Genomic DNA, 24,467 nt, shown 5'->3' with positions numbered 1-24,467 from the left:
TGGGAGCTGTGGTTTGAAGCAGTGCCACTGAAAGCCTTTTTGGTATCAAGGATTCCCACCTCTGCACGTGCCATCACGGTCACTACGGGCCAGGGTACCTGGCATGGATCAATGGTGTGTCTCAGCAGCTGTCTCCTCGCTGGCAGGCTTCTTGATCTGCTGCCTGCCGTGCACATTGTCGACTGCAGAATAAACACTGCGATAAAGCATGGGAAACACAAGCCAGGTTCATCCTTCTCGCTGTGTGACTGGAATTACTGTAGGAAATAGTGTACGTGTGGGCAGCAAACCTGCCCGTGGTGTTTGTCATGGATCCACAGGTTGGCAGAAGGAAACCAAATCATTAGGGGTTCCTATGCTCCCATCCTTCCTCACTGGGTTGGTAGAAACATGGTAAAGAAAAGATGCCTTTTCAAGAAAGGAGGGGTTTTCTCCAAATTCTGTCATTCTCATTTACATTTGTAAAATATAACTTGATAGCTATGCTGCAGTATGTTGATTAAAGCTTATCTTGTGGCTAAACTTTGCATTTGCAATATAATAGCATCAGAGTAAGAAGTGAACTGTGGAAATACCTTGGGAAACGGTCTGATATTTCTTACAGGAGACCTGTATGTATGCTAAAATCTTTCCATTCTCTAGTTTGCAGACACTGCAAACTAGCCCATAAATACCTCTCCAAGTCAGGTGCTCTTATTTCTCCTTTGGCAGGAATTACGCAATCACATATTCCATTCTGTCCTGAGCTTAACTATCATCATAAGAAACTAATAAAACCTCTCAAAAGCAGAATTATAGCAGCTCTTGGCAACTTTGGGATTTTCATCTGGGTCAACGGAGCTGAAATACCAGTCCACGACCAAAAAGCCTTGTCTCGTGCTTGCTGAGTTACTTCCTCTGTGACTCCTTTCCATGAGTCTTTGCTATGAGCAGAAAATGCTGTGCTCGGTGAGACAGAGCACGTTTTTATTGAGCCTCTATTTACAGAGGGGTTTGAACTGTGTCGTGCAAGACCTGACAAGAGGGTTTTGCTTGTTTGCCCGAAAGTGAGGAGTGCGAAGGGAGCCAGGCAGCTGAGCTGAAGGGAAGGTGCATTTTTCAATTTATTTCCTTTCCCTGGCATTAAATTTTCGAAGCTTATACAGAAGGGTGAAACAGCATTTGGGGCTCTCTTGAGAGATGGTTATTTCCATCCTTCTCTTTGGTGCATTCCCCTGGGCGTGCTGTGTTTGACGAGGCGAGAGACAGGAGGCAGCTGGCTCGTCATGTGCAATGCTTGCCCGAAATACTGACATGTCCACATGGGATCCTGCTTTGCCCTTGCAAGGTGGGCTGGGGTGAGCTGCAACCAGGAGGATGGGGAGCCCTCTGCACGGCGAGCTTCAGAGCAGCGTCCCCTCTGAGCACAGCGTGCCCTGGGCTGGTAGTTGGGTTTTGGGGGGTGGCACCCTAGGCTGGTGCCTGCGCCTGCATGTTTAAAATGTAAGGACTGTGCTGGGGCGAGCTACGGGGCTCAGGGCTGGCTGAATGTGCCTCCCGCAGCCATGACATGATGTCGGTGGGAGCAGCTGCCTGCTCCTGCGATAAAACTCCATCCACCGACATCATCCACAGAGGACATCAGGATTAGGCCATCCTCAGGATGAAAGTTGAGAGGACGGGGAGTGCTGAGAGGCTGGCTTGACGCCGGGGCTTCTCCCAGCACCTGGCCCTTTGAAGGGGGGTGATGCGGCTGGGGAGAAGCATCCGGCCCCCATGCAAGGGGAAGCATCCATATGCCAAGGCTGTGGGGCCACAGCCAGTGCTGGTGGGGGGCTGGGGAGGATGCACTGGAGATGGGACCGCACCTCATTAAGTGGGTCCACACGGCTGCGGGAGACTGCTTGCTGTGGGAAGTACCCTCTGTGCAGAAAGAGGGGTGATAGTGTTGGGATTTGGACCAACTCCTGAAATGAAATGGACTGTGCCCGGCCATGCGGTGGATGAATAATGTATCCTTTCTGCTGTGCCCCAGTGGGGACTCAGTCAATTAGTATTCCTCACCTTTCTTTCTCAGGCTTGTCCTTTGAATGTCGGTTGTTCCCCTGTAAGCAGGGGATGCATGTCTGGGCTGGCAGGAGCTGAGCAAGCACAGAGGAGCAGCGCTGGCAGGGATTTCAGTGCCTGCACCCCTTGGGAGTGAGGAGAAGGAGTGTGCAGCGGGAGCAGCAGGGTCCCTGCCTGGGGTCCGCGGCCCCGTGCTCTCCATCTTCTGAGGCCGTGGAGAAGGAAGGCTTGTGGGAGCAGGTGGGATGCTTGGCTGGGGAAAGCCCAGAGATGCAGAGCTGGACCTCAGCTTCCCATGGCTGCATCAGATCGGCTTCACTGCCATCCTTTTCTTCTGGCAGAAAAATGAGATTTCATTTTCAAGCATGGATGAAAACCCACTGGCAGCATGGCCTCTGGGCAGAGGGCTCTGCTCGCCCAGGTGGTGGGGGGGTGTGGGGAGTGGCTGTGGCTGTCCTTTGCCCACTCCAGCATGAGCCCAGGGCAGTGCTTGGTAGATGAGCACCCTCTCCGCTTACCTTCCCCTCCTGGCCAGCTGCAGCTGTGCTAGCAGCCCCAGGCAGATGCAGCTCTGGGACTGGGCTGGTGGCTTGGCTGTGGTGCAGAGGAACCAGAAAACCATGTGGGGCTCAAGACCCTCCCTGCTGTACCCCCTCGCCAACAGATTTTTGACACCAGCATCAGAAGGGTTATGTGCTTTTGTGCAGAGCTTCTGGAATTCAAGATCCTCAGTTGTCCCGTGTGTTGGAGAGAAACGTGGTAGGAATTGGAAATATTTGACGTGAGTGATGTGGTAGCATTGCTGGACTCCATTTTGGACATGAAAGAGGGAGTTCATGGTGCTCAGGGCAGGGGATGAAGGCAGCCTGGCTCCTGGACTGTGCTGCAGCCTTGGGGGCACACGAGGACACCACGGGGAAGGCAGAGGTGACTCTGGTCCAATCTGTCTCCTTATCTTGTCAAGGAAAGGGGTTGACCTCTCCTGGTGGATGCTCCTGTGGAGCAACCAGCCCTCCTGCATCATGCGGAAACTCCTTCCTTGACCTCCCGCTGCCAGTTCTGTCTCTCTTAATCCTCACAGTGATATCCCGTGGTTTCTGTGTCCCTTGAGGAGCTGGGCACAGGGGCTGGCCATGGGGAAAGGAGTCTGCTATGACAGCTGGGCAGTGCTTCCTCCATGCAACCTCTGATCCTTTTCTAGTCGTCTGCTGAATCAGTTCACTAAAGCAGCGGCAAAGCTAGGTGAGTGCTTTTTTGCCTGTTCAGTGAGCTGAATCGGCTCCCTGAAGCACCAGATGACCTTTATACCAAAATTGCAAAGAGCGAATTCAGTTCCCTGGTTTTTACCAGCTCATCCTCTGTACCCAGTGCTGAGCCGCTTCAGTGCCAAGATCAGAAATCACCTCCCATAGTAAAGTTGCTGCAGTGCAGGTGCCGTGTGAACGGTGTCCTCCTCAGCTCGTTCCTCCCACCCCTGTGGCTCTGCATGGACCTCAGGGCTCCTGCTGCACTGACTGCTGGAAGGAGCTTCCCAGCAGCTGCAGGCAGTGCATTCAAAAAAGACAGCTTTGCTGCAGTGCTGTAGATGTGCAGAGTCTCCAGCCTGGAGCATCAGGGCTCGGCTGTCAACCAGCTGTACCCAGACAGTCAGTGTGGCCTGAATTCACAGCACGAGCTGTGGTTGTGTTGCCAGCCTGATTGGACACATGCTTAATAGAGTGATGGTGGACAGGCACAGAAATAACCTGGGGTGTAAATGAAAAGCAGTTTATTTCTTTTGGAGCATTTGAATTGACTTCACACCCCTGCAGCAGCACAGGAGCTGGCCCTCAGTCACCACCGCTGCTGTGGTTCTGCCCAGAGGAAGGCAGTGTTTTGGAGACCTTCCTCCTGCAGCAGGAGTTATGCCCCCTTGGTGAGATGCTTTGAATGCATGGTCGTCATCTGCCTACTGGAACATCTTGTGCATGTACTCAGCACCATGCTCCTGGTACTCGCCCTTTGCCATCCATGCATGCTGGAAGGACGTGAGTGACGCTGCCATTGAGCCCCCTGCCCAGGCTGCTATGCCCCTCTCTGGGCTCGCCAGGACCTGAATCTGGCAGCCTGTGCCGTGGAACAGGGCATTCAACTCTAAGCACATCCTCTCTGGAAAACCAGGAAACATTGAGGAGCCCCCTGACAGCACGATGTTACCCACCGTGTCCCTCCTGGCATGGTTGGGTACCTTCTGGAGGCTCTGCAAGGCCAAGTGATGGAGCCCTGGGGAGCTTTGGTGGACTAGCTTCGGTTGGAAGAGTGGCTCCGGGCAGCAGAACCGTTCCTTGTCCAGGGTTATCCACTGGCCATCGGGGACCTGAAATCTGGCTGGATGATGGAAACCTCGGTCGTAGAGGTCTCCTTCATAGTCCATGGAGACATAGCAGCATTGCTTCTTCAGCTGGATCACTGTCTTCTTCTTCAATGCCTTCAGCACTGAGGGGTCGTTGGGGCTCTCCATCAGCAGGCTGTGCAGGTAGTTGGAGAGGAAGCCACCAGCCACCCCAAGGCAGTAGGTAGCCTCTCTCCAGGTCTGGCCCAGGCAGACGGAGGTGGCATGGGACACTCCTGCCCCAGCCTCCACGGCCAGACCGGTGACTCTGCCATAGGCACAGAGGGAGAGGAACCCAGTGTTAGCCATGTGCAGGGCTGGCACCCCGAAGCTCTCGAAAAGCACCTCTGCCACCTTTTCCCTGTTGGTGGAGGGGCAAGATGGGGAGTCGGCCATGAGGACCGGCTGTTCCTCTGGGAGAGCTTTCAGGCCACAGAAGAAGAGGTGGTTCCACAGGTTTTCCATGCTGTCCCAGTTCTCAATGATGCCATGCTTGAGTGGGTAAGTCCTGGGTGCTACGGTGAAGGCTGTTGTGCTTTCAGCGGTAGTGGGATGCCGCTGGGTCTCCCACATTGTGCCCGCACTGCACGGAGGCAGCAACATGGTCCTTAGCACAAACTTGGGCTTCTTCTGGCCTGCAAAGCCTGCCCGGGTGAAGCTGCTGCCATTGTCTATGATGACTGCAGGCTTTGGCATGACTGGTACTACTGAGGGATGCTGGGAAGGGAGGAAGAGCCTCACCCTGCAGTGGAACAAGAGGAGTCTCACAGGGGCAAACCAGGCACAGGTACCTGCTCTGCAAGGGATACTCTGGCTCAGCCCCAGTGGAGGACAACTGTGTCTGCTCTAGAAGTGTCTGTCTCTGGGTATGTGCCTCAGCCTTTCCTCCTGTCTCCTTGCTGTCTGCCTTGCTGAGCATCCCTCCTTCAGTACCTTGTCTCCATCCCTGGGGGCCTGGAGATTTTCCCCAGGCCCTTGGGATGTCTAACAGTGCAAGGACAAAACTCCAGGTGGTTTCAAGGAAGCAGGTGAAAACTGGACCTGAAAAGCAGGTGAAAGCAGGAAAGTAGAGTGGTTGGAATCATGCTGCCAGCAGAACCCAGAGCATGTGGAAAGGAGCCATGCTCCAGGCTGTGGCTGTTCATTGCACCCAGATTTTTGCCCAAGAGGATCTGTGGTCACAGCTGGCAAAGGAAGGAGTTTGGGGTGCCTCTGTGTGTGTCCGGGCACTTCCCCAGCTCTCTGTGCTTCTCGGACATGCTCCTGCAGCATGGCGTGCATCCTGACCCACTGTTTGGGTGCCCTCTGGGCCAGCTTGCCTTCTTGCCAGGATACACAGTGACCCCTTCATTCTCCCCAGTGCTTCTTGCGTGCCCCCCTGGACCCACGTTTACATGCCCCCAAGCACTAATGCCTGTCGTGTGCACGTTGCATGTCAGACCGGGGAGAAGGGTGGTGAGGAAAGGGCACACAGCCCCACGTTCCTGCCAGATGCCCCTCCAGCGCTGTAGGGCAGATGGGCTAGGGCTTGCAGGGGCTGTCACTCACGCTTGGCAGGTGACATGGGGATGGGCTGTGGGGTGGCCCCGAGCACAAGCATGTTACAAATTCTGCAGGGATCTCTTTCCATTGGAGCAGAGAGGCTTGGCGCTGTCTTCCTGGGGAGAGAGGGCATGAAACCAGCCTGCCACCCTGTCCTGCAAGTGGTGGGTTGCTCCCTGGAAGGGGCTGCCTGTGCCTGGAGGGTTGCTGCAGGCTCTCAGCCCTGCCAGCCTTGTCCCAAGATCCCCAATGCAAGCAGAGCAGTCTGTGAACCATTGGGTGCACTAAGGGATGCTCTGCCTGCCCAGGAGCCCTCCCTGGAGCTGGGGGCTATTTCTGCAAGCTGCCTTTACCTTGCAGCTTGGGAGTGTCCATCTGCAGTCCTCCACAGCTCCTGGGGGCTGTGGGTGCTGGGGTTGGGATGGAGGGTTTACACTGTGCATTCCCTGTTGTGACCTCACAGGCACGCACCCAGAGGATGCTTTTGTCCTACAGTGTCAACATTTCCTACAATAACTAAAAATTTGATTGGAATCCACCCGGTTGGGTTTATTTAAGTGCCAGCCCCTTCCAGTCGCGGCTCTGCTTCCCCTGCGCAGAGCCAGAGGCATCTGACAGATCCTCTTCTCTTCTCCACAGAGGTACGAGACCTCCTCGAAGATGGAGCAGTTTCTGACCCGTTTCCTGCTGCGGGAAACCATGCACCAGCTGCAGTCCCTGCAGGCCTCGCTTGAGTGTGCTGTGGACACCGTGGAGGAGCAGGCGGGACGGGAGAGGTAATGAGGTGGGACATGCTCATCCTCCCCCTCTCCCCACCACTGCTCATGGGGACTGCAGCATGGAGCAGGACTCAGGGGTCCCCCTGGGAGGGACATCTGGGAGCAGGATCTGCCCTTTCCAAGCCTGCTGTGAAGCTGACCCATTTAGTGAATGACTTCAACCCCTCCTTTTGCGTTTTATTCTTTCAGAAAAGACATAAAGAAAACTGAGACCTTGGTTGGCCTGAGGTCAGGGAGACGATGTGGGCGCAGAGGACAGAAGAATGTCTGTCTGTCTCCGACGGACCCCTATTCTGGGATGCTAACGACAGGTATTTGCAGCCTGGCCATCCCTTGGGTTGGTGTCTCTGACCCACTGGAGCCTGCAGTGGGTGTGGGAGCAGGAGCATGAGACAGTGGGGGCTGGTCCAGGACAGAGCCTGGACCATTGCACCCAGATGCCAGCTGGAGCTTCTGTGGGATGTTGTATCGAGCAGTGGGAAAAGTTTCAGGAGAAAAACAAATCAGTTTTTTGGTTTAAATCAGGGGTTTAGAAGCTTTTGCAGTTTTCTGGGTCTTGAGCAAGCTTTTGCAATGACAAAAGCAAGCTTTTTTGGTGACACCTCTGCCGTTCCTCATGCAGGCGTTTGTGTCGAAGACAACAGCCAGTGGATGGCACAGATCAATAGGCTCCAGCAGCTCATCAAGAAACTAGAGTGCAAGGTGCGTGGCAGAGGGGAGGCGGGCTGGGGACTGCCCTGCACCTCCACGCTGGCCAGGTTGGTGCTGGGACCTCTCCCCGTGCTAACGGCCCTGGTATTCAGTCTTGGCATTGTTACAGAGCTGCACCCATTCACCAGACCTGGGCTCGCAAAGCTGCTCATCGCTTGCTGTCTCCAAAGCCCCCCTTCTGCCCTCAGCTTTGCTGACCCTCCCCTGGCTTCTCCATGGTCCATGCTGATCTGACAAGTCAGCCTGGACCCACCAAGCCCCATAGATGTGCAGGTCACATCCCTATTCTCCCCCAGGTACCCAAAGGAATGTCCCCGGAGCGGTACCCATCTGTCATGCTGAGCTGGGCTGGGCTGTGGGTTACTGCTATGTTTTACCTTGTTGCAAAGTTCTCCCAGTAACGATGATTTTTCCTGTGGTGTTAAATGCAGAGCCCACGCCTGGAGCCACTGAAGGAGGAAGCAGTGTGCAAAGGAAGGGATGCAGTAAGTCCCTGTCCTGCTGCTTGTTATTTGCAGGTAGCCCTGTAGTGTGCACAGATCCCCTCTCTTGCACAAACATGTGTGGTCGTGCAGCCCCTGTGTCCTGAGACTGGAGTCACCTGGGTGAGCTACTGGCTTTGGTCTGGCGGGGTGTCTGCTGCCCAGCGATGTAGCAAGATGGAAGTCTGTGAGCTGGGTGTGGGACCATCCACAGGACAAACGCAGCTCCATCAGGTCCATGAAAGCCCCAGGCAGTGCCCACAGCCAGCCCAGAGGAAGGCAACGCTCTGCTTGTGAGTGCCCAAATCCCTCAGGTTTGCTCCAAGCGCCCACAGACCATGCAAAACCCCAGTGGAGGGGTCCCAAGGCCCCTTTCTGCTGGAGGAAGGACACGGGGAACTGCAGCAACCCCAAAGCAGGACCCTGCCACTGGGGGATGGAGCATCTCCTGTTGGTGCGGTCCTCATTGTAAAGGCAACCTGCCCAGCTAGGAAGAAGCTGCTTTATGTTGGTGTTGTCCCCAGCATTGTGGTGCCAGTGCCTTCTTGCGGCTTCCCCTGCGGTGCTGAGCTTGCTCAGCACTGCCTTGTCCTGCAGCAGGGTGGGAGCAGGGAGGGCAGGAGGGGACAGATTAGTTGCTGATGCCGCTTGTCTGCTGTCCCTTTGTAGCACATCCTGGTGGCGAAGAGGCAGATCTCGGTGGCGACGAGCAGCATTGAGGAGTTTCGCCAGGCGTTCAGGTCCTACACGGAGGTCACCGCCGGGCAGAGCAGCTGCCTGCAGTAAGTGTGGCAGGCGGTGGGGTTGCTTGTGGTGTGGCTTGCCCAGAAATAGGGGCTTTTGACATGGCACCCTTGGGGGACAAAAGGGGTTTTTGTGAAGTATTTTATGTGCTGGTCAGTGCAAGGGTGGGCTTGGCGCACGGAGGTTTGACCTTGCAGAGAAGATGAGACAGTGTCACAGCTGCAGCAGTGTCTCTGCCTGCAGTCCTGTCCCATCTCCTGCTGCAGATACTCCCAGCAAGAGCCACTTGTCAGTGTCTGGCAAGGAAGGGGGTGGTTTTTATGCCAGCAGGAATGGCTGTGGCATGCACATGTAAGTGAATGCATGCATTCCTCCAGCACTGAAGGACTCAAAAGTAATGGGGGAAAAGTCAAGGGGAGAGCTTATGTCAGAGCATTGCGTTATATAAAGTGTGTGTAGTGCTAGCGGGAAGCAGCCGTGAACACCTGCAGCTAACCCCCGTGTGAGACCAAGGCTCGGCCCCCCAGCACCGCTCCAGAGCTCCAAATAGAGCTGAGGATGGAGCCCAGGTCTGACTTCAGTGACATGCCACTACTAGCATGTCCCTGGAGATTGCACAGCTGCTCTTTGAGAGGCGCTTTCCTTCTCCCATGGGAGATTCAAGCCACTTTCAGTGGGAAATGTTCATGCTGTTCCCATTTAAAGTGTCATTTTTCAGCTCTTCAGTTCCAACAGCACAAAATTGCGTTTTCAGTCCAAACAAAAGGAAGATACTTGTTTTGACACGTGTGGCAGAGAGAATGGTATTTTTTTTCTTTGGAATTGATGGGCTTTTCTGTCATGAGAACTGTTAGTGTAGACAACTGGGTAGAGTTGCATGGGCAGGCTCTCCACGTGGGTGGAAAGCTGGAGCGAAGCCGGGGAGACTCCACTGTCCTGGTTCACGCCAGGTAATTGCAAAGCACATTGCGGCCCCCGCGCAGGGGGACACGGCCTCCAAGCTGCTGGGTGACTTGCTTTGCTCTCCCCTCCAGGGCTTGGTCCCTTCCTGCAGCCCGTAGCAGCAGCTGGAGGAAATGTTCATCCTCAACTGGAATTAATGATGCTGCAGTCGAGTGCAGATGGTTCCCCAGGCCCTGCACCCTCAGCCTTGCTCTCACCTCCTGGCTGCTTCCCCCTCCATCATCTTCCAATGGACTGGAGAAAGCTCCAGCCTGTTCCTCCAGCAGGAGGGAGCGTGGGAAGCATCGCCTGGTGAAATAGCATCACTTCGGGGGGCAGCGAGCTGTGGTTTTATGCTGTGATCTCAGCTCCTTGCACTCATGCCTCAGTTTCTCTCTATGAAGGGCGAGGGATGACACACACCTACTCCAAAGGAAGGGCTGGAAGGATGAGTCCCTTAGGCTGTGTGCTGCAGTGGTAGGGACGCACTAAGAAATACTTGATAGAATACTTAACACGGTGGTTTTTGGGCAGCAGCAAGGACCAGTTTAATAGCTGTAAAGCTCCTCTGCTGCCTGGCTGCAGGAACTGTGAAGCATGAAGGATTTGGGTTTGTGATTGCCTGGAGCCGTGTGTCGGCCCTGGCAGCCACAAATTGTGGATGCATCCAAACTGCTCTTTGAAAGTCTCATGGTGAGGCTCATGTGCAGACCTGTGCCCCTCGCCCCTGGGCCTGGCGGGACCAATGTGGCCACACCGTGCCAGCTTGCCAGGCCCCATCTCAGGGTCGCTCCTGTCCCCACAGCGTGTCTGCCTGCAAGCTGACAGACGAGGCTTGCTTCATCCTTTATGAGTTCTGGCAGGACGTGGCTTCATGGAGAAGGTTGGAGGCTGTCCTTGTGCGGGGCTGGGTCTGCATGCTCTGGGTGGGGGGGCTGGAAGGGGTTTCCTCTCAGGGCTCTACCAGGACCCCCATGGCTCCCCCTCCTTGCACAGCTTGTCCTGCTGCTGACTGCTCAGCCCAGTGTGCCCCTGGGGCCATTTGCAGCGGGAGGGGGTGGACACCCTGATAAAGGATTTGGGGAGCAGGGCAGGAGTGGATGTCCTTCTCTGGGTGGTGCAAAAGCAGCCCTGTCCCCCGTGCGTGGGCAGGGATCCCAGCGCACAGCTGCTCTCCTACAACCGTGAGACAACGCACAAGCCCTGCACCCTCCTGTACCTGCACACTGTTTTACAGCCATTTGCAGTCCAGCTGCAGCAAGACTTTCCAGCGGTCCATCATCAGCTTGCTGGAGTCCCCGGAGCTGCTGACCACCATGCTCTTCCCAGGTGAGGGGGGCCATGGGGCTGGCCTGGGGGGCTGCGAGACCCCCACAGTCCCACACTGCTGCTATGGGGGTGTTCTGCAGAGGGCAGGAGCAGTGCGGGGAACAGGCATCTTGGCTCCCTCCAGAGCAGAAGATTGACTTGGGGTGACCTAAATGGTGTTCTTCAAACCAGGGTGAGACCCGTTTCCCCTGGCAGGTTTGGTTGTGTGTGCTGGCAGCCCTGCGGGGCCTCTTCCCTGCCTGGGGGATGGTTTCCAGCCAGGACAGCCAAGCAGCTGGGGGAACTTGTGGGTAGCAGATAAGCTGAGCCCCGTCTTGAATACACCTGATGCGTCATTTGTTTTTTTCACCTGATCCCTGAACCTGCTTTGCAAAGCACAGGCCCTCCTGTGTCAGTCCCAGTGGCTCTGTCCAGTTTTACAGCTCAGTGGTGCTGAAGCAGGGGAGAGATCAGCTTGGGAAAAATGCATGTTCCCCATGGTGCCAATAGAAATCTGACCAAGACATGAGGAACTGGGAGAGCCTGGTGACAGGCAAGACCAAATTAAGCCCCAGTTTGTTACCACTTTTGGGTCTTGTGTAAAATAACATGAAACACGGATTAATTTGGACTAAATCCCCCACTGGCAGTGCTCCCCCTGACCTGCCAGTCCCACTGACCATATTCCCAGTGCCCCCCTGCAGAAGTCACTGCAGCTCAAGTGGATCACCCATCTCCAGGCCATCTGCGCTCCCCACCCTGGGGCGGTGGCTGCTTTAGAGCCAGGTGCCAGGGACCTGCAGAAAAGCCTCAGCTGCCCCCGAGCAGGGCCAGATCCCCTGCCTCTGCCACCCCTAACCTCTCTCCCCTGTTTAACACTGACTGCACATCCCTGACCCCTTCCCCTCTCTCTCCCCAGCCTCCTGGTGGATCATGAACAACAACTGACCTGGGCAGCCGCTTCCAGGATGCTGTCAGCATGCAAAAAGATGCAGAGCCCTCATCACAGCTGTCACCTTCCCTTGCGTTCGTCACGTCCCTGTCCCTCGTCCCCTCCTGCGAGCTGGTGGGGGCTGTCTGCCCATCGTCCCTGGCAGTGTTTTACCCTTTTGCTCTTTTCATGTTAATTTATTTATTCCCCCCACCAGTCTCTGTGCTGCCCGGGGGGAGCGGGGTGCTCGTAGCAGCGCTCATGGGAGCTGTGTTTGGGGGTGGCAGTCTAGCCCTTGGGGGAGCACTGGTCTGGTCGCTGTGTCCCAGCAGCCCTCAGCCCCTCTCGTACCTCGGCTCCTCTTCCTCCTTGCTCTGAGGACAGGCCAAGGCTCCACAGGGTCCTGGGACACGTGGCTCTGGGCAGCTGTGGCATCCCTGTGCCCGGCCTGCCAGAGCCACCCTGGGCCAGCAGTGGCTCTGCCCATGGGAGCCAGGCTGCCTCGTATGGATTGTGAATAGTGTTTTATAGAAAAAAAAAAGAATTAAGTATTACTGGCAAGGTGTCCCATTGCAATGGCTTTGAGACTGGACTCGTGCTCCCCCAGCTGTGCATGTCCCCCCAGTAAACCACTGCACACCTCCTGGGGAAGGCGAGCATGGCTAATAGCTCTGTTGCTTCATCCAATGCAGCTCGATTAATGTAAACCAGAGTTAGCACCAGTTTCAGTGCTGCCAGAAAGAGGTTGTAGCTGAATTAATGGTGACGAGGGTCAGTGGTGGGGGGCACAAGATGAGCAGTGAAGCCCCTGTGGCTGAAGCAGAGCAAAGCTCACCTGGCCCATGGGTTGCACACTTGGGGTTTCTTTGTTGGTGCTGCAGAAGCAGATCCTCTGCTGAGCTGGTGTAAAATGCGCTGTTGCAAACAGCATGGAGCAAGTGCTGCCAAGGGCAAGCAGGGCTGGGCATGGCAGGCAGGGACCAGGTGGGCAGCGGATGCCCACAGGTGAATGCCTCCTGGTATGGAAAATAGCACTGTCCTTGCACCCCTGCCTGTCCCCAACACCTGGCTCACCATGTGTGCCCGCACCCCAACCCTCACTTACCTGGATACCTGCCCCCCCCCCCAACCTCTTTTCCCACCCCCCATGGATGCTGCTCCCCAACAGCACCCCGAGAACAGAACCTCCCAGAAACATTGACTGTTTCTTCCCCAGTCCCTGGGTACAGTAATTAAAATGCAGTTAATCTGTGGCTGAAGGGGCAGTGGGTACAGCTCCATCCCGGGACACTGCATACAAGCTGTGCTAGGCATGTCCAACATGGTGTCACCCTCCACCCCGGTACTGTAGGGCCACAACTGGGGGTGGGGGGAGGGACTGGGTTTAGGGTGCTTGCTTTGTCCCAGCAGCAGCTTCCCAGGGGCTCCCTGGGTTTGGGGTGCAGGGAGGGTGAGCTGCAGAGATGGGATCAGGAACACACCTCATTAGAGGAGGGCGAGTAGCAGCCACTGCTGCCAGGTACCATCAAACCCCGTCCCATGGCAGGCTCAGGTGACCAAACAGCAAATGCCCCCTGCCAGGGACGAGGTGAGCACATAGCCTGACCCAGTTTCTATGTGGGACCCATCCTCCCAGTGCCCAATTATTTACCTTATTATTGGTAACTGCCAATTTCCCTGGCCAAAGCCCCAATTTGCTGTAATCACAGGGCAGGGGAGGCAGCTCCAGCCCACTGCTCAGGCAGCATTCCCCCCCCACCATGGGGGCCATGCACCAGGGGACGGGGGAAGTGCTGGGGCCGGAGTTGCACCATGGGCCGTCGGTAAGGGTCAAGCTGTAATGGGGCACAGCCAGGGGTGGGTTAGAGATGGGCACCCACGCGTGGCAGAGCTGCAGCAGGCACCAGCTTTGGGGTTCCCCAGCTGCTGGCTCGGCTTGCTGCAGAGGACACCAGCAGCCTCTGCAGACTAGTGTGGGGTTTGGCCCCCAGTTTTGGATTTCTTAACCACTGGATTAGTGTTTGCAGCAGCCTTCAGCTTGAAATCCTCAGATTAGGCAAAGGTGTGCCCAGTGGGCATCCTCAGGTGGCTGGGGGTGACACACAGCTGGTGGCACTGCAAGCCAGCTGTGACAGCACCTTGCAGGCTGGTCTGTGCTCAAATTAAAAAAAAAAAGCTCAGAAAAGAACATATTTAAACATGAAGCCAAAATTACTGAGTATGGGGGTGAATGCCAGCTCTGCCTGCACTTGCTCCTGGGCTTTGCTGGGGGCTCCCCCCAGGACCTGCCACCGCAGGGGAGGCAGTTTTTGTACCCTGCAGCTCCCCTGGCCAAGGCCACAGTGCGGCAGCGTTCCCACAGAAACCCCGACGGCGGCTGGAGTACCACAGCAAACCTCTGCTCCCTCGGCGAGAGGAAGGGGGAGCTGTATGATGAATATAGTCTTTTTATTGACTACTTTTGAGTAGAACAAACTAAATACATCTGTAACAGTTTGGGTTCCTTTATACTGTACATTAAATAAGTTATGCACAGAAATGAAGTAACAAATTTCTATTACAGAATTAAATGTCAAAAAAAATAGAAACCTCAACCCAATGTCTTCCCCTGTCCAAATTTCACATTTATCATTCCATGTTAAAAAAAAAAAAAAAAAAAAAAAAGAAACAATTGTTCTAATCATGACTGTTAGTATTTCATTCATTTACACTGGGGTTAATTTTAGTATACGGCCATCAAAGTTGCATGAGATTTATGGAAGACAATCTATTTACAAACAATTTCTTCCAGCCCTGCCCTCCTTTCTGCATCCGACCTCGTGGCAGTTGGCTGCCGCTGACCCACAGTGTTAGGTCAGGACTGCAGGTGGGGATTGGCACATTGCAACCAGACGTTGTGTACCTGAGGCTGCTCCGAATTTGCACATGTCCCCTTACAGCAGGAAAGCCCTTCAGCCCCCTGGGTCTGGGGAGAGGAGTGGGTGTGCAAGGGCAGCCCCCCCGCCCCAGTGCTCTTGCAAGCCTGAAGCATTTTCTGCTCCTCCCCGCTCAACATGCCATCCTTCTCCACGCTACAGACTTGAGCACAGCAAATCTTTTTAAGCTTTGCCGCAGCAGCCTGGACAGAGCCACTTCCCAGGACCTTTGCAATGGGTGCAGCAGGCAGGGCAGCATGGGGCTGCCGCAATTTGGGGCTCACCCTGCTGCCTCCATCTCTCTTGGGGTGAACACCTGCAGGCTGGGTGTCACCTTCCCCAGGCTGCTGTGGCCTCGCTGCTGCTGCAGGTTAGGGTGGCTCAAGTGACACCCCATTCGGGGCTGCCTTAATCCCAGCAGCACAGCACCATTGTGCTCGGCTCCCAGGAGCCGTGTCCATGCAAAGGGCTCTGCTGCAGCTGGGAGTCCCGGCGCCAGCTCCTGGGGGACACAGGGGAGAGGTTCCCAACTGCCACTCGAGAACTGTCTTGAACACCAGGCGACTTTGTGGCTTTTCTGCATAATAAAACCTTGCAGACACAGGAATCACCCACTCTATGCCATGACAGCAGCTTCTGAAACAGCTTTCCCTAAGGGACAAAGCTAGTTTGGTGGGTCACTCTCTCATCCCCGAGCAGCCAGCAGCCAGCTACACCACTGCAAACTCAATGACAATTCATTACATCTCTATTATTCGCCTCCAATTGAAAAAGTAATCAAAAATAATTTGGGAATTACTCGCCTCATTGGGCTCCAGCCCAGCAATCGAAAAACAGTCACGGAAACACAGCTTTGCTGAATAGATGGTTTTCTAGAGCCCGTTCGTGTGCAGTGTGGGAAATCGGTGTGGCTCCCCAGGGGGCACACGCCCATCCCTCCCACAGGCTGCACCTCTGATGATCTCCATGAAGCATCCGAGATGAGCCCCGCCGAGCCCCAAAACAGCCGCTCTGAGGGTCAGTGTCCATTGTAGGGTTTGCGCTGCCCTGAATCCCTCCTTCCACACCACAGCAGGGATGCTTCAAGCAATGGATCTTCCCAGGCTGACCATGGCATCCCTGCCGGACCTTGCTCTCCAAGCCTGCATCTTCAAGTCTCCGAAGGCTGGACAAGGCGGTGATGGCTGTGCAGCCCTGGGCATCTCCAGGGAGAGGAGCGCAGCTGGCGTCCAAGCAGCACTGCAGGAGCCCCCTGGGGTTGGGGGTAAGAACTGACATAGGACACCAAGTCCTGCATTTATTTTAATAGTTTGGCCAATGCGTGTGAAGAGAACAGACTATAAGTAATCCATCACAATCACATGAGGATCTCTGTGGTTAAAAACAACGGCAGTAACTCTCAAACCAACAACTTCCATGCAGTGAAAAAAAAAACCACTTTCTGCATAGCAAAATAACGGTACCCAGGTGGAAAGGGCAATAACCACCCGCAACGAATCCAGATTTGCTCTGCGCTTTCCCCCAGCAAAGGTCCCACCCAGGGTAACACACAACTGTCTGTCCCGTCACAGAACAGGATTAAAACCAGGCCATCCAGAAGCGACTAGTCGTACCTCCCTGGTACTGACATTTGGTTTAGAGCAGACGAATCTTCTCCTCCCTCTCTGCAATCATCAGCCACCAACCTGCAGGCAGAAGAGAAGAGGGCTCGGCTTTTGCCATTGCACTAGAGGACAAGATGCTCCTGCTGGGAAATTGGCTCCGGTCTGTTCACAGCAACAACCAGCCAGCATGGCCATCTGAGACACCGCTGTCTGGGAGCAAGGGAAAAAAAGATAGATGCTTATTATGGGAGAAAGTTAGCTGAAGGAGGAGGTGGCTCAGGCACCTCAGGAAAGGAGCTTGAGCACGTTTGACCCATGAGGATGGGGCTCAGCATCTCCCGTGTGCGCTGGCAGTGCTCTCCACCGGGTCCAGGTCCTCCCGAGCAAGTGCCTGGCCTCCTCCAGGTCCCGAATGATGCTCTGGTACCCCCCTGCAGAGAGACGGGCACGGAGGTGCTGCGGGCAAGGCTGGCCCCAGTTCTTCATAAGCCACAAAAGAAAAAAGCCAGAATGAGATGGCAAAGCCCAAGTGTTGGCGCTCTGAGGAGGCGGCGCGATGTGTCAAATATGTCAAGTGATACAAGTTGCTGGGGGGGGGTTATTTCAGCTTAAAAAACCCCAGGGGAACTAATCAAATGGACTGAACCAAAACTTCCCGTTTAGAGTCCGTTTGTGTCTATTGCTGTCACGGATGCCGGGGTGGAGGACCGGGAGGTGGTCGCCGAAGTCTTCTCGAGGGCCGGGCTGGGCACACCGTCAAGGCTCTTGGCAGCAGTGGCTGCTGATCGGCCTGTGGGCAGAGCCAGCGGCTTGCTCTGGCCGTGCAGGCCTTGGCCACAGATTCGGTGGTGCCTCTCCCAGTCCTTGTGCTGGCAGAAGGAGCCGCAGTACCGTGCGATGTTGCAGCCGCTGCATGTCTCGCTCGCTTTGCGACCGCAGTTCCAGCAACTCTGCAAGACCAAAGACGCCACACTTGAAAATGGGTTTAGTTTCCAAGAGCTGCAGGATGGTGCTGACTCAACAGCTCTGGAGGGGACTGTTCATTGCCCTCTGGCCTAGATTTAGTAATATTAAAATGAGCAAACCATTAATTCCTTCTATTTCACAGCCCTTTGCCAAAGGTACTAACCCCTACTCCTCCGTTCTGCCCAAAACCGCCTTCCAGACTGCACCGGCCATATCCTCTCCCCTAGATCCGCCCAAATACAGAGAGGAAACAGCAGGCAAGGACTAAAAAACACGCTGCAGATGCTGCTATTCGGTCTTTTTATTTCCTGTTTTAAGCAGCTCTATTTTGGTATTGCTCCCAGCCAAGTGCTCTCTGCAGGGATTACAGCGTGCTGCACAGGCACCATTTGCTTTGCACCCTGCCTAGCTGCACAAGAGGTCGGAGCAGGCTAATTTGGAAAAGAAAAAGCTCATTTGAAAGCCTCCCAGACAGGTGGAAGCACTGCCAGAGCCTGAGCTTCAATCTGGAAGCGGAGCAAAGCCCCTCTGGCCGCTGGGAGAGGCATCAGCTGGTGGGCTTACGGCGTGCCACTGCTTCCTTATGAGCGCGGGGGCAAGGGGCCAGCGCCGGGAGCTGCGGCTGCAGCTGCTCCGAGGAGGGGAGCAGGCGGATTAGCTTTCCTGCAGCTGGACTCACACGTTAGCCATTGCATAGTGGGGAGGGCAAGTTCAGCTGCGGAAAACCCTGCCCAGTGGGGCACCGTTTGCTGGCCACCCCTTCTGTGACCACAAGCAAAAAGCTGTTGAAACAGGAAAGCGGGGTGGTGGGAGATGCTGGCCTGTATCGGACAGCCGTGTTGTGCGGAAGGGCAGTGAGTTTCCCCGCTCCTGGGGTCTGCACTGGAGCCACCAACTTATGGAGATGATTTATGGGCTAGCAGCGAAGCACCAAAGCGAGGTGGTCGGGAGCAAGCTGCTCCAGAGCCAGCGTGTCCCTGAGGCTCCTCAGTCCTCCAGGAGAAGCAGGACTCGTGACCAAAAAAAACCCCTACCAAAGCCTGCGGTAACTCTTGGAAAACTGGGTCACTGCTTTACAGCTGTTTACACTTCAAGTGGTGTTTTTAAACTGTATTTCAAAGCTTACACAGCATGCCAGAATACGTGACAGCTTTTCAACACGGCCTTTAGAGAAGGGTTCTGGGGCTTGCATGGGAGTGTGCTGGCGGGGGGATGCTCGGCTGCTGCCGAGGTCCAGCACTGCTCCCCGGGACGGCTGGAGGAGGAGGACACTCCTCTGGTATTCCCCTACGGAGAAATCATTGCTTGTCTCATTTCTTCCATGGCTTCCTGAGCAGTTCCACCCACTCCCATCATATGTTTATCAACTTGTACATTAAACCTTCAGTGATTTAATTGGGAAATATCAGAGTATATACATACTTCTCTCTAACAACACCTAATATTTACATGGTTCCTGCCATGCATGGGAACCCAGCACCAGAGCTTCCCAAGCCCTGGTCAGCAGGGTGAACTGAAATCCCACAGGAGGAGGGAAACAGACTTGCTGCCCACACAGCCCCAGTGGACATTAACTCCACATTCCCATCAGATTCTTGCTTGGCAGAAACAGAGGCAAAGCCTCTGCTCTTGCATTTGTGTGGAGAAAATAAAATGAAGCAAACCACATGTGGCTGGGCTGTGGTGATGCAGGAATTAACCATGCAATTCTCCTTGTCCAGTCCAGCTGAGATCTCCAAAGCTTAATGAAGTGAGCTTCCAGTTAAGGAACAGTGAAGGTAATTAACAATTGAGGAGTAGAAAGAAATTCTCTGAGACACTCATTCAGCAGGTGTCGCTGGCTATGACAAACTAAGAGTCATCCCTTCTTTTCCAACATGCAAATATCTCACTAGGTGTTATGAGGCTTAGTAACTTACTTAGGCCGATTCCCCTGCCAGCAAAATCAAAAGCAAAATGGTTTTTTTAGGGTACCAATGCATCCTTTTAGTTATTGATTGGAGAGAGACTTTTAAAAGGGAAAAGGGACAGGGGACCCGCAGGCTCTGAGTCACTGCCAAGGCAGGACCTGGAGACCTTGTGAGTCTTTGGAAGTCCCTTCCTAGGAGGTCCCCTGGCACCTTACCTCCGTAGACTCCTCCTGTTCGTTTATCACTAAGAAAGCATCCTCGGTGGCCTGGCGCTTGGCATCTGCGATGGTCTGCTCCATCCGAGCCCTCTCGGAGGCAATCATCTCAAATGCCTTCTGCTCGGCTTCCGCCACCGCTTTCTGCACCTCCGACATGGCCTGGCGCTTCACCTCATTCACAGCTTCTTCTGGAAGAAAAAAGCAGCTTCACAACCCGCCCAAGGAGCATGGTGAGCCTCTGAGAGACATCAAGAGGCAGCGGCGTGTTCCCTGTGACTGGGATGTCTGTGGGTCACGGTCAGCACCAGCATTATGACTGCTCCTGCGTGTGGCAAGGCCAGGCTCAGCCTCACAGGATCCCCACTGGCATCATACAGAAGGAGCAGAGCCCTTTGGAAAACCCAGGCCGGGGCTGTTGGTAGCCAGATGTGCACATCCTGGGGTGTTCCTGCGGCTGGGATTCTCCTGTTTCTGCAGAGCAAATCTGCAGCATCTGTGTTTATCTCAACCGACCTGGCAGAATCCCTCGCTGAGATTACTAGCAAACACATACCAGCTTTTTTCCATATCTCTTCAGTGACGTAGCCTGTTCCCGACCTGTTGCTGAACTCCCGCAATGAATCTGTTGGAATAAGGGACACAGGGAAAGGTTGGCAAAGCCTCGTCTCACCCAACTGCTGCTTAAATGCCCAGCAGTACCTCGGTACATCATGGGGCAGGGTAGAATTAACCAGCTAAAACTCAAAGCACAGGATTCCTACAGTTGAAGCCATTCATCAAACACTCAGATGATAAATTACAACATTTAATTAGTGCCTTGCATAATTTATGCCACTGTATAACCCATTTCCATCTCCTGGTACTCTATAACAACCGGCAATGCTTATAAATACATGCCATCAAACATCTGCACTGTCCAGCGACTTTGAGCATCAATCTATATGACCAGCAGTTTACATTAAACACAGCACTTTCCACTCCCAGGGGCAATTCAAAGGCTTGAATTGATGGACAAACTGTCCTGCAAGACCTCTTACAGCAAGAGGTGTATACGTTCCCCAGCGCCCTTAAGCCTACAAAGAGCCTACAGGACAGATGGGGAGAGTCACACAAGGACCTAAACACAGACTGCAGTCACATAGGGAAGCTTTTCAGAAGCTCATCCTGTGTTTTATCTGCATCCCTTTTTTTAAGGCTTCACAGTAACTTTCTGAAGGGTCAGAACAAAAACTGATTCATGTCAAAGGCTGGTGGGAGAACAAAAGCACTCCAGGAAGGCGGTGAGGTTATTTAAGCCTGCTGCACACCTGGGATGCTTCTTGATGTTTAACTGCACCTTCTTGCAACAGCAATGGAGCTTGAAAATTAGCCCTAGGTCCCATGAGGGGAGAAAGCATCAACAACGTTCCCAATTTATAAAAAAAAATTTAAATTACATCACCTTTAAGAACATGGGGCTGTAAGTGTATTAGTCACAATATACTTAAATATAGAAGGGCTAAAAGCCAGCTGTGCTCATCAGGTCATTGCATACATCCAGCCTGCTCTGCAGTTACAGCTGGAGCCATGGGCGCTTGGTTTCCTTGCAGGAGGATTCACTCTTTATTTTGAATACAAACAAGTTGAATATATCTAATTGAGTTTTTAGTTTTACATTTATTCTTATTGTTAGACAACATCCATTTTTATTATTGAATGATCAGGGTTTTGGTTTTTTGTTCAACATTTGATTTGCAGCATATTTGTTTGGATGGAAATCAGAATTACATCCAAATGAATAAAGTCACCATTTTAGACTTATTTCTTGTATAGGGTCAAAACCCCTGCATACTGGAGGGGAAAAATAGTCAGCTTTAATAAAGTTAAGTTGACTCATGATATAAAAATAGAATTAGTAACTCAGGTAGTAGCTCTTAGACTTACAGCAGTCTTTGGCATTTTTAGAATTAGTAGACCCTGACATTTAAAATCCTTTAGGCAAGACAAACTGGAAGGGGAAGAGGGGTGGAATCAACCACCTCTCCTGCCTTTTCACCCCCTGGTTTCTCAGCTTTGGATGAACTTGGCTCGGTTTGGTCAGCAAGTACGGCTCAGTGACAAGGAAGATGCTCTTCTCCTGGGACTAGCAGAAGCTGCTGCTGCTGCCCCCCGAAGGTGCCTTCAGACGTTAGCAAATGCTGCTTTCAGGAGCTCACCCAGGAGCTTCAACGTGTCCGATGACTTGTCTCTCTTCAAAGCTTTGAGAACAGCTATGCACTGCTTAAGTGTTCAATTTATATAATAATTTGAATATATTATCATCACTTTATGCCTAATATAGCTTTATCCTCATTAGACACTTAAAAAGGACCTGGCGCAGCACACCCACCCCTCGCTTACCACTGCTGATGGAGTCGGAGCTGCTGGGGCTGTGCTGCCTGGAGATGAGCTCACTGCCTGCCTTCCGTGGTTCTGCTGTCTCGCTGCACCGCCTCTTCCAGTAGTTGAGCTCTTCCCGATCGGCCTCCTGACAGCGCCGCAGCACGGCCATCGAGCGCCGGGTCTTCTCCACCATCTCCATGATGCAGTTCAGTGCCTGCAGGGAGGAATGAGTTTTCAGTCCTGCTCAAGAGGTCATCTCCCGAATTTCTTGTCCAAGGGACCATCCCAGGAAAATGAAACATGAGGTCATTTCACAGGAACAGGCTCCGACCACGGTATTTTGGATGATGCAGTATTCATACAGGCGGGTAAGATTGGGTCCTGTACCTGTATGCACAGCAGCGATACAAGCAGGGATGCAGCACCAGGTGGGAAGGAGGTGGTCACACCTGCACTGTAAGGCCTTGGTCACCACAGGAGGTAGCTAAACACCTTCAGGCCATGCTCCTAAAGGTGGAGGGGAAAAAAGCCACCACTTTCCTATGGGTATAGGGTGCCCATGCAAGGGTTGGCTGTGAACCTGGTGCTAGCTCTCCGCAGCCACATCCTAACTCTCAAATATTCAGATATGGGGCCTCTACTTGACCTCCCCCACAAAAAAAAAAACAAACCCAAACCATCAGCTTTACAGCATAAGCAAGCATGAGGTCTCTGCATTTATGATGAAAGCTGAATTTCAATCCCTTCTCTTTGGGGGAAACTCTCCAGTGGAGTGGTTGGATGAGCAGCCTTGCTCAGAGGGAAAAAGCTGACTGCAGAAAGTCTGCCAGAAGTACCAAGTCTTGCTGTCGGCGCCTAGTTGAGGCCCATAAAAGGCTGGCACCTCAGGAAAAAAAGTCTTTTAAAAAAATAATGATGGGTTTACTTATTTTGTAAGCACCATATCCTTACTGCACATAGCACATCTGCACACTTGCTGGTCCAGTGCTGGCCAGGGCTGTGGCAGAAAAGACCCATGCAGGGACAAGGTTGGGTTTGGTTGCTCAGACAGCCAGGGCAGCACATGGCCATGCTCTGCAGGAGAAGCTCCCCAACTCCAGATGCTTAGTCCAGAGTGATTTTGGCTTCCACTGACCACAGGCAGAGAAAATCTGTCAGGAAAGTGCTACTGCTCCTATCTGCCCTACTCACCGTCCACCTTCTTGTGGTGGCTTGTTCCTCTACAAGCCACTAAGAAAGCCTGGATATGGTATCAACAACAAGAAAATCACAAATTGGAGCAGGTGGAACACTGGGTTGCTGCGTCCCACAGAGCTTCCCACACCTCCTGCCATTCCTTACGTGATCAAGATGCTTCCACTCGTCAGCCCACTCTCTCTCTGTTAAGCGGTGGTCCACCAGCTCATCCTGGTATCCTCCATTCAAACCTGCAACAAACCACAGCCAGAAGAGCGATTAGATGGACCGAGTGCTTTCAGTGCTGGAGAGGGAAGGTGACCCCAAAGTGATAATGAAGAGCTGTATTTCCAGCTACATATAGCTGGAATTTTAAAATACATCTCAAGGAGGCAGCACTACAGGGACAATTCCACACCGGTGCTTTTATCCTTGTCCGTGTCACTGTCTTGGAAGTGCTACAATCCACTCACGGGTCTGGATCTGACCTGCTTGGGGACCTGGCTCCCTTATTATAAACCCACAGGAGCTCAGAGCTTGTGATTCAGGCTCCCTATTGGAAACACAGCATGCACATCCCATGCACCCCCAGGAAGAAACAGGGTGTGGGGGGGGTCAGGCTCTGCTTTTCCGCTTTAGTGATCTTGGAAAGGTTAATTTCTATTTCCCTGCCCTCCACTCAACTCAAACACCAGGTCCTTCCTCCTCATCCTCAGTGGCTCCAGCCTTTACATCTATACGGGGAAATACAAACTCTCAATCTTCCCATTTTTAACTTCCCATGGCCAGTTGTTTTCTCTAAATTCCCTGCAAAATCACTGCTGAGGACATGCCCAGCATTACACAGCTTTGGGTGCGAGTGGCCAAGCAAGGACTGATGCCAAAGCTCAGCTGCTGGACTTCACAGCTCCTACGACTAAAAGCTCTCCCGGCTTTCTCACCAAGACCACCGTGCCTGTCCCGAATCTCTCTGTGCTCCAACATCTTGCTGGGGTCCCTGTAGAGGTGGGAGGTCGCGATATCTTCCAAGGTGTAGTGCTGGAGGGGTGGTGGGGTGGGGTGGAACTGCCCCCCGGGATTCATCAGGGGGATTGTCAGGGCAGGGCTGTGCCGGGGTGCAGGGCTGATGGTGCACACCCTCTTGGCTGGAGGCTCTGTCGGCAGTGGCTCCCTCTCAAAGCTGCTGTCTTCCCTTCTGCAACCACACCAGCAAAAAGAGGTATTCATTAGCACTGCATAAACGTACTTGGAAAGGGAAAGATGCAGATTTTGAAACAGCAGAGTTTGGGCAGCAATGATTTTACTGGGGGGTAAAGGCAGGGAGCTAAACCAAACATGCTCAACTTGTGAACAAATCCACAAAATGACCCTGTCAAAGAAAAAGTTCAAGATGCCCGAGTGTTGTGATTCATTTTTCTGAGCGTGACCAAATTAAAATTTCACAGTTTTTATAAATTTGAG

General features: G+C 53.5%; 3 protein-coding genes across 7 annotated transcripts in view; 1 reads left to right on the top strand and 2 right to left on the bottom strand.

Moving 5' to 3' along the window:
* NECAB3 (N-terminal EF-hand calcium binding protein 3) overlaps positions 1 to 12,522 on the top strand; it is a 29,595-nt gene extending 17,073 nt beyond the window's left edge. The window contains exons 6-13 of one of the 2 annotated variants that reach the window (XM_052790076.1): positions 6,599 to 6,735; positions 6,928 to 7,049; positions 7,361 to 7,440; positions 7,881 to 7,967; positions 8,601 to 8,713; positions 10,423 to 10,500; positions 10,855 to 10,946; positions 11,845 to 12,522. In XM_052790076.1, coding sequence (XP_052646036.1) covers positions 6,599 to 6,735; positions 6,928 to 7,049; positions 7,361 to 7,440; positions 7,881 to 7,967; positions 8,601 to 8,713; positions 10,423 to 10,500; positions 10,855 to 10,946; positions 11,845 to 11,873 — 738 coding nt within the window. In that variant the 3' untranslated portion in view covers positions 11,874 to 12,522. The remainder of the gene's footprint in view (positions 1 to 6,598; positions 6,736 to 6,927; positions 7,050 to 7,360; positions 7,441 to 7,880; positions 7,968 to 8,600; positions 8,714 to 10,422; positions 10,501 to 10,854; positions 10,947 to 11,844) is intronic. The other variant, XM_052790085.1, reaches the window with a different exon arrangement.
* On the bottom strand, positions 3,635 to 6,582 carry ACTL10 (actin like 10). Its single transcript, XM_052790064.1, has one exon. The coding sequence runs from the start codon at positions 5,111 to 5,113 to the stop codon at positions 3,995 to 3,997; it is 1,119 nt and encodes a 372-aa protein (XP_052646024.1). The 5' UTR covers positions 5,114 to 6,582; the 3' UTR covers positions 3,635 to 3,994.
* Positions 12,523 to 14,289: 1,767 nt separating the features above from the next.
* The window catches only part of CBFA2T2 (CBFA2/RUNX1 partner transcriptional co-repressor 2), a 65,640-nt gene continuing 55,462 nt past the window's right edge, over positions 14,290 to 24,467 (bottom strand). For 3 of the 4 annotated variants that reach the window (XM_052790036.1, XM_052790052.1, XM_052790059.1), the window contains exons 6-11: positions 23,948 to 24,201; positions 23,172 to 23,257; positions 21,849 to 22,044; positions 20,023 to 20,091; positions 19,467 to 19,657; positions 14,290 to 17,325 (exon numbers count right to left, since the gene is read on the bottom strand). In XM_052790036.1, coding sequence (XP_052645996.1) covers positions 17,035 to 17,325; positions 19,467 to 19,657; positions 20,023 to 20,091; positions 21,849 to 22,044; positions 23,172 to 23,257; positions 23,948 to 24,201 — 1,087 coding nt within the window. In that variant the 3' untranslated portion in view covers positions 14,290 to 17,034. The remainder of the gene's footprint in view (positions 17,326 to 19,466; positions 19,658 to 20,022; positions 20,092 to 21,848; positions 22,045 to 23,171; positions 23,258 to 23,947; positions 24,202 to 24,467) is intronic. The other variant, XM_052790044.1, reaches the window with a different exon arrangement.

The sequence above is a fragment of the Harpia harpyja genome, chromosome 1 (assembly GCF_026419915.1).
Source record: "Harpia harpyja isolate bHarHar1 chromosome 1, bHarHar1 primary haplotype, whole genome shotgun sequence".
In the NCBI taxonomy this organism is placed as follows: Eukaryota; Metazoa; Chordata; class Aves; order Accipitriformes; family Accipitridae; genus Harpia; species Harpia harpyja.
Note: the sequence above shows the minus strand (reverse complement) of the source record. Positions and strands in the feature narration are given on the sequence as shown.